Source organism: Cyclopterus lumpus, chromosome 3 (assembly GCF_009769545.1).
Source record: "Cyclopterus lumpus isolate fCycLum1 chromosome 3, fCycLum1.pri, whole genome shotgun sequence".
NCBI lineage: Eukaryota > Metazoa > Chordata > Actinopteri > Perciformes > Cyclopteridae > Cyclopterus > Cyclopterus lumpus.
The window spans coordinates 17,735,518-17,748,687 of record NC_046968.1 but is presented as its reverse complement, the minus strand read 5'-3'; the positions used below and the strand labels follow the sequence as shown (position 1 = coordinate 17,748,687).

General features: G+C 39.1%; 1 protein-coding gene across 1 annotated transcript; it reads right to left on the bottom strand.

Moving 5' to 3' along the window:
- Positions 1–5,594: 5,594 nt before the first annotated feature.
- Positions 5,595–12,665, bottom strand: kifbp (kinesin family binding protein). The gene is made up of 13 exons (XM_034560231.1): positions 12,166–12,665; positions 11,680–11,778; positions 11,000–11,079; positions 10,724–10,782; positions 10,268–10,392; positions 9,979–10,072; positions 9,630–9,742; positions 9,192–9,341; positions 8,843–8,917; positions 8,535–8,697; positions 8,163–8,337; positions 7,893–8,078; positions 5,595–7,259 (listed from the first exon to the last, which is right to left on the bottom strand). The coding sequence occupies exons 1-13, from the start codon at positions 12,619–12,621 to the stop codon at positions 7,121–7,123; spliced, it is 1,914 nt and encodes a 637-aa protein (XP_034416122.1). The 5' UTR covers positions 12,622–12,665; the 3' UTR covers positions 5,595–7,120.
- Between the last annotated feature and the right edge of the window lie 505 nt (positions 12,666–13,170).

The window sequence follows — 13,170 nt, the reverse complement described above, 5'->3', positions numbered from 1 at the left end:
AACATGGCACAACTACACTTCTCACTGGGATCCTTAAAAAAATAATAAACTCAAGCATTGAATGAGTTGAACTTAAGAACGGGTGAGTTTTGAACAGTGACATATAAATTGTGCAGCAAGGGTCCATTCTATTAGGTTAACAGTTTGTTCTTGAGGCTGTTTACTTTCAGGGACAGCTTTGCACAGTCCAGTATATCGGAGCTCCTTGGGATAGGCAAGGTTGACTGCATACACCAACCCAACCAGCATGCAGCAAGCCCTCGGAATGTTATCCAGAGCAGTCACAACTTTTAGTCCCTCTAAAACGATACCGACATCCTCTGAACCCTCCACCGTATAGATTTGTATATTTTGCGTGGCAAGGTCCTGCGCCACACTGTCTTCATCAGCATCCTGAAATAGCAAGAAGATTGTGTATTACGGACTGTACATCCAAAAGATAAGGTCCTAATTGAACATCTACCAAATTGCTTCCAACCCCTTAGAATCAAGAACACCTGTAGCTGTCATAACTGTTGCACATAATGCACACCATTTACATAAGTGTTTGAGATGTTTTGCAAAAGTGTTTTGTTAAAAAGTGTATAATCATTTCACCAACAAATTAAAACATTTCAATGACCAAAGAAATGATCTGTGATGAGTCACATTTGTAAATATCTGTACTTTTAAAAAAATTTTTAATCGAGCACGTGTATTGACAAATATCGTATTTTGAACTAACAGGCTGGTCATATGAATGGATTATTTTCAATGAAACTGTAAAAACCCAGTAGCTTCTGCCACAAATTACTGGGATAAAAAAAAGGTATGATTGTATTTTGTGATTTGACCATCCCAATACATAAAAGGTAGAAGAGATGAGAAATAACCACTTTCTTTATATTTCAACATGTACTTCAACTTACATCATATTCTTTTAAGAGTTGATCCGTGGATTCCCCAAGGTACGCCATCAAACACTGAATGACGGTATCTCTGGTTGCGTGGATGCTCGGGTTGCTTGGATCCTAAAATGACAAAAATAAACATGAGTAACGATCATCCACTGATCTTAACTAGTTAACTTGTATTACTGTTAAAAAAACTAACTTGATGTGCTGTCTCAGGGTCCAGCCCAATGAATCACTTACTGTCATTATTCCACAGAACCCAGGAAGTCAATCACAAAACCACAACATTTTGCAACTTGCTTTTTGTATGATCAAGACATACCATGTTAGTCAGTGAGCTCTCTGTGTAATGTAATACAATTCACGTAAATAGTCTCACAGGTGTGGAAAATTATGACAAACCATGTGTCATCATAACTTAGTTGTATGTGTATGATACATTTGTGTGTGATACATTTATAGATCATACACTGTGTGTGGAATTTGGTATCACAGCATATTGTGTATTGATATACATACCTTTTGATGAATTTCAGTTAAAGATTGTTGATGCACCCGGGGAAAAAATACCTATTAGATTCATACAAGCACACACAACACATGAAACATTAACACTACACAAATATTAAAAGTTAACATGTGCCTGTACAGTATGATTAACATCTGAGGATTACAGACTTACCAACATTGGCACTCAGGTACCAGACAACATTTTAAGAGTTATATTGTGAGAATAAGCAGATGAAGTATAACAACTATAGCATTGTAACATAAGATTTACATGCGTATCACTGTAGTTGCAAACAGTCCGCAGCGTGCTCTAAATTACTGACCTCAAAACAGCATTCACATAGGCAGTTTGGTGTAACATCAACTATCAGCACGAGCAGAGACCACTCATTGAAACTTCACTACACATGGCGATCTGAATCTCCTGCTGCGGCCTCTCAGTACCATGAAGGAGACGTGACTGCGTGACTACTAACGACGGTGAACTTGGGATAGTCAGAGCGTGCACAAAACACAGTAACAGCCTGGAGCTGAATATCACGTCAGGTTAAAAAAAGAAGAAGGGAAATAGCAGTCTTTGTTCATTTATTTCACTAACTATTCTCCAGAAATGTACCTTGCCATTAAAGCTGCATGGTCTAACCCGGCTGCTTTTAACAGTTAGGTTAACATTACTTGACAAAACAAAATGCAGTGATATTAATATAATTCGTGTGCCTCATTACTAACCTTTGTGAGCAATGTCTGTTCCTACAATTGCATTAACCTTAATGCGCTCTCTTCGCTAGCTAGCTAGGTTAGCTTGTTGCAGCGGTGGAGGGGTGGAAACCACCAAACTCGGTCTGAGCTGGTATCTCAAAAAAGCATAATATATATGGGATAATGAGGAAAGTCATTAAATTGTGGCATTGAATTGACAACTTGTTCAGTCCTTTAGCGGCGTAAAGACAACGTAGACCAGCTTTTTTTTTAAATCACTAACATAAGCTTATGACTTAAGTTAAATAAAGTTACAGCACAGTAAAGTTTGTTAATTCTCAGTAGCGCAAAACACTGTTCAACTGCTGCAACAACTTGGTTATAACTTCTTCGTTAACTAACTATAATTAGGTCTTACCTTTGGGAAAACAGCAGCCCTTCAACACGTGGCAGAAGATGTGCGTGTGGCGCAGAATGCGTGAGTCAGAAGTGGAAGTTGATTAAAAACAAGGACCTCCAAATGAGTAAAATTAATCAATTTCCTGCATCTTTGACTTTACTGATGAAATATAATTAAAGTTTACTCAGTGATTCACAGCTGATTTTATTCATTCACAATTAAGTAAAATGTAATTAATAATCAAACGACATTTCTTAAACTCAGCTCAATGTAATTAAAAACGGTACATAGTCATTTTTATTATGTAAAAGTTACTATTATTTATTTAGGAGATATTAAGTCATTCAAATCCCAGTTTTTACAGTGTGCTTCTTGCAACCCTTCATTGAAAATGTCACTTTTATATTGAATGAAATATTAAAACCCTTTTCTTTTAAAGCTGGACCATAACATTATGTTGAAAATTCAAATGTATTTAACTTAATGTCACACTCATCTTTCTGTTGCATGACACGTGGACACATTTGGTCTAAACTACATTTAAATGTAAAACAGATTTAAGGTTTTAGCAGTTTGACATTTATATTGATGCACCTGCTGAAGGCTTTTCAGGATTACGTCCACGAACACTTGAAATGGAGTAATTGTTTATGACTGTTGGTTTAATCCGTTATTTAATGAATGATGGGAGGAACTGAGCTGATAACTTCTGTGGTTTTGTGGTAAATGTCACATTAGTAGTTTAATATTACATGACGCCATCTCACTGATCTTGACAGTGATGATTATCACATGTTGTCATGACAACCCAATGTTTATTCATGGTACAGAAGCTGAACGAACACTCAGTTAGCATTACTTTAAGAGAGAAGAATGAAAGCCGTTCAAACTTAGATTATCATCTTTAATAAATATTTGAGTAATTCTCTATTGTCTCGTTTAAAAGAATCCCCTCTTCTTTTACAATTGATTTCTTTCCTTGTGCTGGTTGTGTGGAACCTGAAGGAGCTGTTCAACCTGCATGCGCGCACACACACACACACACACACACAGACCAAGAGGTTAGACTAAACCAAAAAAAGGCCATCCAAACATCATAAACCACAGTTTATACAAACTGTTGTGTTGTATTGTGTGTGTGTGTGTGTGTGTGTGTGTGTGTGTGTGTGTGTGTGTGTGTGTGTGTGCGTGTGTGTGTGTGTCTGTGTGTGGAGGTGTGGCTGGACAGGCTAGTGTGTCATTTCCTGAAGGAAAATGATAGTGACTGTTACCACTTCCTGCATCATCGTACCAATGTGTCAGCTGAAACAAACAGTTCTCTTTCTCCCCGTGGGTATTCTTTCCTTCAAGTTTGACACGAGGAGGGAACAGAAGGGGGAGGAAGAAGACCACAACAGCAGTCAATGAGAGGAAAGCAGTATTCAGCCCACAGAACCATCTGTGGTGTGCAAGAACTCAACAAACATTTGCCAGAATGCTGACAGTAGCATGCACACACGCACACGCACGTATACTGTAACATATTTATGAGCACATGTTGTACCCACTTCCACAAGCTTCTCTTCTTGTCTCTTCTCTACAATATTCAAGCATAAACAATCACTAATATCTGAACTATCATGTTTGATACATGCTTGTGTTTCCATACAGCAGCCAGTAAGTCACTGCATCTATTAGGAGTCAGCTTTCATAGACAGCTTGGTTTCCACTCCGACCCATGTCGCATTATGTTGTCTGAGTTTATGGCAGTAGAGGCAGTACTTTTTTCCCACATATACGCAAACACAACAGGGTCCTTTCTCAAGACTGCAGCAGACCAAAGTGACACGGAAAACACAAAACCTGTCTGGACTCTACGGAGAGCGCTGTGAGTGTATTTCACATGCAGGTCACATTCAAGTTCATAGGGAAAGAAAAAAGCTCTACAAATGGCAGCAAGCCAACCGCTTTGCAACTTTTATTTTTAGTGGGAACTGTGAAGGGAATATATTCATCTACTGCAGGATTATTTACAATATATCCTTATTATAAACTATTTAACAAGGTAATCTCACAGAGATCAAATGTTAAATTCCCCAATGGGATCAATACATTCATGTATTAAAATTAATTTTATGAATTAACCAGAGCCAAACGCATAACTACACACACTGCAAGTAGTTTGATTATTCTGAACATCTGCAGTATTCTTGGCTATTGATAAAAATGAATCTGACAAAAAACCTTTTGTATCGGTTCACATAGTCAGACGTAGATGCCGATATGGATGTATCATGCACTATGAATCTGTACATGTATTCTCTGTAAGGGTGGATCTTCCAGTAAGCCCTCTTTCTTTGCCAAGACAACTTAGACTACTGGAAAATTATTCACAGCACATTTGTTTCAAGTGTCTTGTGCTGAGCAGGTGTCACCACACGTTTTGACAAGCATCAAAAAGGTTATTGGGATCATAAATTAAATCTGGAATTGCAGGTTCTGATATGTTGGCATGGTTTCTTTTGTTGCCACGAAGTTTAATAACAAACATATAACAAATATACATTGTAGTTACAATCAGTATGTTGACGTGCTTTCCGTGTGTCTGTGTGTGTATGGTGGTGTGGGGGTCTGTTTGTATGAATGATTTGATGAAATTAATTAAAAACTGATGTCTGTTTTCTTGAACTTTGGTCACACATTTCTGCTTCAATGAAGAAACCACTGGAATAAAAGCTGAATGTGATAATGTGTGTTATGGTTGGGAGCATCTTCTTCATGTTTCCCCATCGTTTGTTACTTTTTCTCACTACAAGGTGACATATTTAACCATAGGTCGTTTGGACTTGAATGGCTATGACAGTGATGAATCCTGTCACAATGGTGTCACCACACTTGACCAAGTATCTAACAGATCAGACACTTGTACAGCTCCACCACGAAGCCCTCAGACAAGAAGCAGCAGGGCAACGTTGCATTGCCTCATGGTTAGTTGGGACTTGGTCATGCATTAGCGCACATATCTGAATATACAAAAACCTAGAACTATATATTGAAAGTTGCACACTCAATAATATAAAACTGATAAATCAGGGACTGCCCATGGAGCGCGATTAAGTTTATTTTCTTTGGATTTTTTATTATCAATATGAAATATCCCTTTATCTCTGAGATATGTGTAAACCATTTACTCAACCTAGATAAAATGTACAAACCACTATAACAATATGGGAAACATGGAGGACATGACTGTGGGAGACAAACAAAATAAAGACATGTGACAAAAAGGTGCAAGCTGTAATACACTAACTTTTACAGAAAATCACCACAATGTCTCAGTCAGTTTAATTTGGTGTTAATAAACATCCTTATAGACATTTATCTTGATCAATAAGTTAATAGAGTGGAAAAGGGTTCTTTAGCTCATTTGGGCGCCAAACAAAGATCATTTCAATTTCAGCCTTTTACTTTGGATCCTCCAGTCATTAAATGAACGTGTTACTTCCTTTATATACCCATTTTACACCCAGCTTCTGTTTAAGTACAAACCAAATATCGTCGTTGTGAAATAAGTGTGTATTACTTCATTGTTTTATTTCTATTACATACAGTATCTGCGTTACATAAAACGGGATGACATTGTGATCCCTAAGAGACAGGAAGACAATACAGAGGTTCAACTGGACGAGGCTGGCATCATGCAGATTAGTCATAAACCAACATTGTTAAGTCCACTTAATGACTGTCACTGGGACAGTTGTTTCTGAAGATTTTTAGAACAAAAATCTCAGTTTTAAGGCGCAACAACAAATTTCAATTAAATTCTATGTATTTTGTGTAGCCCAAAATGACAAATTAGCATCAGAGGGCTTTACAATCTGTACACATTCGACATCCTCTGTCAATCTGTAGCTTAGGCTGCCTATTGTTATCGCCCTGGTTACACCATAAGTCATAACATTTGTTTTAGCATCAGAGACATAAAGTAGCTGAATAAACTGAATTTGAATGTGCTAAAGTGCTTTACACAACAACAAAAAAGCCATATTAAATGAAAACCAATATGATTAACAATAGAAAACTAGTATGAATGAGACTAGGGTCACTGAAGATAGTGACAGAAAACAAAATGAAATCTGTTATGCACATATCCACCACATAAATGTTGAGGTGACTGTCTCATTCCAAGCAGCTACTTTTTTGTTGCAAAGGGAGCGTCTGACATTTTAGTGATAGACTAGATGTCTTCACACCATTCTAGTTGAGATGAAATCGATGTGACGACAAAAACAGGTCCATGTCAATTCACTCAATTTAATGTGTTGAACCATTTTCAATTATTTCTTAGTACTATGAGAAAGATATTTTTATATACATTTTGAAGAGAGTATATTTACTGAGCTTGAAAATTAATTGACCACACATTTTACTTCACGGAGGAAAGCACATACTTGTAATGTGTGTAATGGGTTCAAAGGTCTTGTGTAAGCAGCATACCCACTGCACAAAAAAATACATAAATAAGCCAGAAACTCTGCCATCCAGTTTTTCTAATTGTGAGTGTCCACGGATTATAAAGGTGGTACATTTAGATTGACCGGCTATTAGAGAGCCGTCGTTCAGTGAACAGTGACGTCCTTCAGTTGTTTACAACCATCTTTGCTTTGAGGCGGTTCATTTTGAGAGGAAGCAGGCCCACCATCTCTGTACTCAACTCCAGCTCCGTCTCCACAGCGGCTGCTGCCTCAGGGTGGGCCTCACAGTACTGCACCACGTATCTAGACAAGTGATGGTAAACACATTATACAGATGAACAACATGGCAACTAGGAGCATGTAAACTGTAAAGCACACCTCCAGGTTGACTCATTTCAATGTCTTTCAATTCCAAATACATGTGTCTTCATTTGTCCCTGTGCTTCTACATTGAAGCTGGAGTGCAGGACTTTTACATATAAATGGACGGCTTTTACAATCAAGCTTTTGCCAAACCAGTTGACAGAATGCCGATTACTCCTATTGCCAGCAAGGAAACTTCTCTGTATTTCTCACAGCGTGTTGGAGTTGAGGTGTCTGGAGTCTGTGGCGGCTTTGCCTCGCTTGTAAATGTCTTCCCGCAGAATTTTTTTTAACTTTAAATCCTTATCCTGTACACCAACAGGATTTTTATTATATGAAGCATCCACTCCATATGCAAGTTTCTGCCATACTCCTAGCTGCTGCTCTATCGCTATGGTCTCTCCCATATGGTAATTACTCCCACCGCCAGAGACAAACGTTCCCCCCTCCAACTTTAACGGCAACATATTACTTACTTAGTCATTGCATTGACTACTCCTTGTTGAGAGCACATTTCTTAATATGCAAAGTATTTGGATATATCCCCATAAGTTAACAAATATCTCTTCTTACTTGTAGTGTTCAAGAGATTTGTCAAGGTTTTCCAGCTGAGCAGAGGGTGAAGGGCTGATCAGTCGGCTGTAGAGTCGGGCCACTCTGAAGCGGGCCACCAGAGCCGGTCTGAGCACCTCCTCCTCCAGGTGCTCTGGAATCTTCCCCTCTGGAGAACACAGAGAGTCGAGGAACATCTGGAAGTATCTGGAGAGGAGAACAGAGGACTTCAAATAGTGATTGAATAAATGTAGATGCACAGAAACACATGGATTGTCCACACACACTCACTTGGCAGAGGCAGAGCAGAGATGGTTGAATTTATTAATGGTGTGGTTATCTAGAGACTCGGTATCAGATTGTCTGTTGGCCAGTGTCAGTTTCAGGTCCATCATTTCATTGTAAATCTCAGCCAACTCAAACATCATCTGTCTGCGGATCATTAAGTAGTACTGGGCGTTCAAGTCTGTAGGGAGAAACGGAGAAAGTCAGATTTAATCAATTATGTCACCGTGCATGGACATTTGGGTTGAACACGTTGACAAGCTGTTTCCTTTTATCTTTTTCTACTGAAATAAATATATATATATATATATATTTTATTTTTTTAAATATTCAAATAGAAAAAAAGAGAGAAACTTCAGAACAAAATTAGCACAGTACCACTGCAGATTGGCTCTAGCATGTCAACTCTGCGTTTGTGCATTTTGCAGCGTCGCTCCAGATCCTCTTCATAGAAAGCAAGGGCCCGGAACAGAGCACTGTGATCCTGCAAGATCTCTATGTGGTCCGTCACATAGCCGTCCATCTGGAAATACTCCTTGGCCTGCAAGAGTGAGTGAAAGGATGGAAATCATTTACCATGTTTAGCAGTTTAAAAACTAAACAGTGTGGGTTCAGCCCCTGGAGTATTTTCTTTTTTATGGAAGCCTGTCTTGATGAAGAAAAAAAATGGTGTGTGTGTTGCATACCTGTGTGACATAATTTTGTCCCACCAGAAAAACAGCTCTGGCCTCAGTGAAGTCCAGTGGTAGCAAACAGTGCACCTGGAAAATAAAAAGCCACGAGTTTAATCTCATCTGCTACAATAGGTTGAGTATTAAATTTACAATAAACTTAAATCTGGATTTGTAGTCTGGATTATAGCTGTGATACTATCGAATACAATCTTATATTGCTAATACATGGCAGTAAATAAAAAGCTAGTTGTAACATATTAATAAATGGAAGCATTAATACCGCTTCTGACACGCGACAGTATAAAATTATCCTAATAAACAAAACAAAAAACATTACGCGTAGCACTAGCAATGTATAGACCTTCTCTTCCAGACTAGCAATGGAGTCAAAGGTGTCCTCAGAGCCAAACAGCAGAGCGCTCTTCCTGCCCTTCTCTTCCTCTTCCTCCTCACGTCTCCTTGCCATCTTCAACTCTTCTTGACGATCAGTGTCGAGCTCCCCAATGCTGTCCTGGTCACAAACACATGTGGACGCATATTCTAAAGAGACTCAATATAATTGTGTGAATCTAAACTAAGAGAAAAAAGTTTAACTGCAAATCCTTAAAATTATTTCATCTTTGATGCAAACTTGTTTTTCTGTGGGGTTGACTACAGATAAAGTTGAGGTTCTTGTGGGTGGTGCTCTTTCCTTCAGCCATGGTGGCTGTCACTGTTCATATGAGAGGTGTGGACTTGAATACAAACATTTTATTAACAGCCACACAATAGTAACTACACTCATACAATCATGCCGTACCTCTAGCAGCTTCTTAGAGTCCTGCAGGACGTTGAGACAATATTTGATCCAACATCTTGCAATCTCTGCTCTCTTCTGTCTGAGCTGCTCCCTGCGCTCACTCTCTGTCTCACCTGAGTCATACAAAAGGGAGAAAAATGTTATATATCTGGATGAAGTGTGAGGGAGTGATGGAGAAGGAGTCCGAGAGAGGAAAGGAGGCAATGACTGTACGATTGGTTTTGCTCAACAGTTTTGTTCACGCCCGCATGACTCATAGTTCATTAAAACTATAGAATACAAAGGAAATAAGAAACTAATGTGCTTATATTGATATATGTATTAATTAAAGTTTTAGAAGGACACTCACTCTCCTGTGCTGCGGCCTCAGAAGGAACCTCTCCTGCTAAATCTGATATGACAGTAGCTGCTGAGAGGCAATGTCTGCCTTCCATGTATAGGCCCTAGAAATCACACGCAAACTCTTACACAACAGATCTTACAAATACGATTTATACAAACAAAGTTATTGCAGCGTAATCAAAATCAATTGACTCCATGTCAAGTCTCAAAAATGTACCACAAAACTGTGTAAAAGCAAGGCAAAATAGATTTTTCTTCAGATAACATTTTAAAATTTAAATCACTATGGTCCCTACCTTAGTGATGTAATACTGTGATAGTGTGGCAGCGTTCAGAGCCCACTCCATTGGACTGAACTGATTTAACTGTAACTGTCTCTGCAGGGTGCTGTGGCAGTAGGTGGCAGCACGCTCAGTTTCACCTGAAATACAAAACACCACCATTAATAATACCATCAAGAAAAAGCAAAACATTAATATAACAAGAATCAGCTCCACTATCTTGACATACATTAATATGACTCAAGTTCAGAGGGATCAGAAATGCATCAAATTAATGGATATGATCCGACTTCAAAATCTACTCATTAGATAAAATGGATGACAATGGATGTCAATGGATTATAAATATATTTGAAGTTCCCTATCTATAAATATTGAGTACATTTTACATTTGCTTTTATGTATTTAATTTACACAAGACAATAAATATGTACTGTTGTGCTAATTTGATTGAAACCATGTCAGACTCACCAAGGTTTTTATAGACTTGAGCAAGGTAATACATGGTGTGCGTGTAGGCCAACTCAAACCTGAGCAAGGAAAGTGTGAAAGAAAGAATAAAAGGGAGAAATTATACATGGGACAAGGCAGAGCATAACTGACAAAGATACAAAATGTTACCCAGGGTTTGCTGAATGAATGACTCCGATCATGCAAACTTTGGGACAATAGCATTAATATAAATAGGTGTGAATCTATAAATGTATGTGGGCCTTCTGTTTGGGGATGTTGGAGTTTACAAGTTACCTCTTGGTCCTTTCCTGATGTGTCAGCATGTTCTCCTCAGTAGTGAAGTACTCTGTCATATCAGTAGGTGGACTCCCATCCTAAAAAAATACAACCATGGCTCCATAATCACGTCCTGTTGCTTTTTCAAGAAACTAAAACTCATCAGTCATCGTCAGTTATGAATGCTGGTGTCAACAGTTGTAGGAAGTGACACACATGTACGGCCAATAATAAGGCCACATACTTCATTTCTCCCTTGTTCTATCTAGTGCACTGTATTCACAAGCCATCTTAATTTGAGGGAAGAAATAAATTTCAAGCATTTTTACCATCTGCAAAAAGTCCAGAGAGAGAAAAATGCAATGTCAACAGCACACAAACAGATTAATACTCTGCCGAGACCCATGAAAGGACATGTGACACTTGTTGATGGGGAGGCAAATTGATTATGATTGATAAGAGAGCACAAATGTCAATGTACGACTCACAGCAGTGCATGTTGTCAAATGTTTGTCATGATAGTGAGATGACAGACGAGTTGTGAGACTACGAAGAAGCGGAATACTCAGCCAGACGATAAGAGGCTAACAGTTGCGTAGCAGCGATGGGTTTCTTCCTCGAGTCTCTCACGCCCTGTCATGAATCAGCCAATGCATTAGCTGCTTCAAGTAAACAGCGGCACACAACACCAACCTTACCTCCTTCAGATAACGTTGGTAGATAGATTCTGCGGTTTCAAGGAATCCCTGAGCCGTCTCGGTCTCATCCCAGCCTGCCGACAGGATACCCAACTGGTTCTGATAACACAACCAGGCAAAACATTTGCAAGTGATCAGCATCATTTGAGCATCTACTGCAGTCGATTGACTATTGAATTGTAACAATTGTTAATGAACCTGATGGACTGTGATTATTGTTATGGGGAACACATATCAATAGTAGGATAATAAAACGGTAATAGATGTATAAAGGGCAAATGATGTAAACAGATTTTCCATAGGCCTACAACGCTCCTTAAATAGCGTTATTAATAATGACATTTAACGTGGTTTATTATGGTTCATCCCTAGCAACTCGTTTACATGCCATTACATTTGTCGCACGTTGTTGCTATTAAGAAATGTTGTTTGAGCTTTAAGACTTTTGCTGTAATGTCACGCCGACTGAAGACAAGTGAACGTTACCCTGACATGGATGAACAGCGACACATTCTCCGACGACACACTGCATCTCTCAAGCAGCTTCATGCAGTTCATCAGATGCTCCTGCCCGGCGGACAGCTCCTCTGTGTCAACATGGTTGACGCCCAGATAGTACTCAACCGCCCCGAGTTTAGCGGCCCGCAGTCCGGCCGGCGAGTCCCCGCTGAAGCCCTGACCGTACCCGTCCTCCCTCTGCCCGTCCACCGGAGGCTCCGTCGGCCGCTGTTCGCTGCTCTCGGCGCCGCTTTCCTCTTCGCCTTCGCCGGCTTCGAAGCTCTTGAGCGTGCAGTATATCTCCCGGAGGAGCTCCCTGGCCTTGTATTTGGAGCGGAACGGGTCGTTTTCAGGGTCATTTCGTGATTCGACAACAGTGAGATTCTGGGCGTTGGTGAATTTGTCGCAGACAGCTCTCCACTCGTCGCTGCTCGCAGACGCCATGTTGGTCTTCTTCTTTGTCGTTTAACCACAACTCTCCCAGTCGGGTTCTTTTTGTTACATTACCGCCATCTACCGGAAGTACTTTGGTTATCTCGTTATATCCATTTATTTCAAAAATGTTTTTTCAGTGTAATTTACTTTAATATGTGTGTGTCTCCTGTTATGACCAGTTATGACCAGTGGTATAATGTAATAGTAATGTTCTACTTACTAATATATCTACTTAAGTACAATTGTGGGCTACTTACTACATTTCAGAGGAAAATGCTTTCCTTTTTAGTAAACTAAAATGTTTCTTTTAGCTACAGTGTTGTCCACTTTATACAGTATACTCCACCCTAACTTTAATTACAAAAATAAAAATGCTGCTTATCCAAGATAATTTTGCATTTGCTGATAATACCTCTGTACTTTTAGTTGAGTAAAAATGCAAGAGTTTTTTAATTATCATTGTTGGTACTTTTCATAATCCCTTTCTTCAATGATCTGCTACTTCCACAACTGGTTAAGACAATGTTGATATGAAAATGGTTTAATATATTCATGCAG

What these genes read in the sequence shown, in the direction of transcription:
- kifbp (XM_034560231.1), bottom strand. Translation starts at nt 12,621, where the DNA reads ATGGCGTCTGCGAGCAGCGACGAGTGGAGAGCTGTCTGCGACAAATTC. An exon ending in CGCTGTTCATCCATGTCAGG is followed by an intron (nt 11,779 to 12,165) that starts GTAACGTTCACT and finishes TTGTGTTATCAG; the next exon opens with AACCAGTTGGGTATCCTGTC. An exon ending in TCAAGTCTATAAAAACCTTG is followed by an intron (nt 10,393 to 10,723) that starts GTGAGTCTGACA and finishes TTTGTATTTCAG; the next exon opens with GTGAAACTGAGCGTGCTGCC.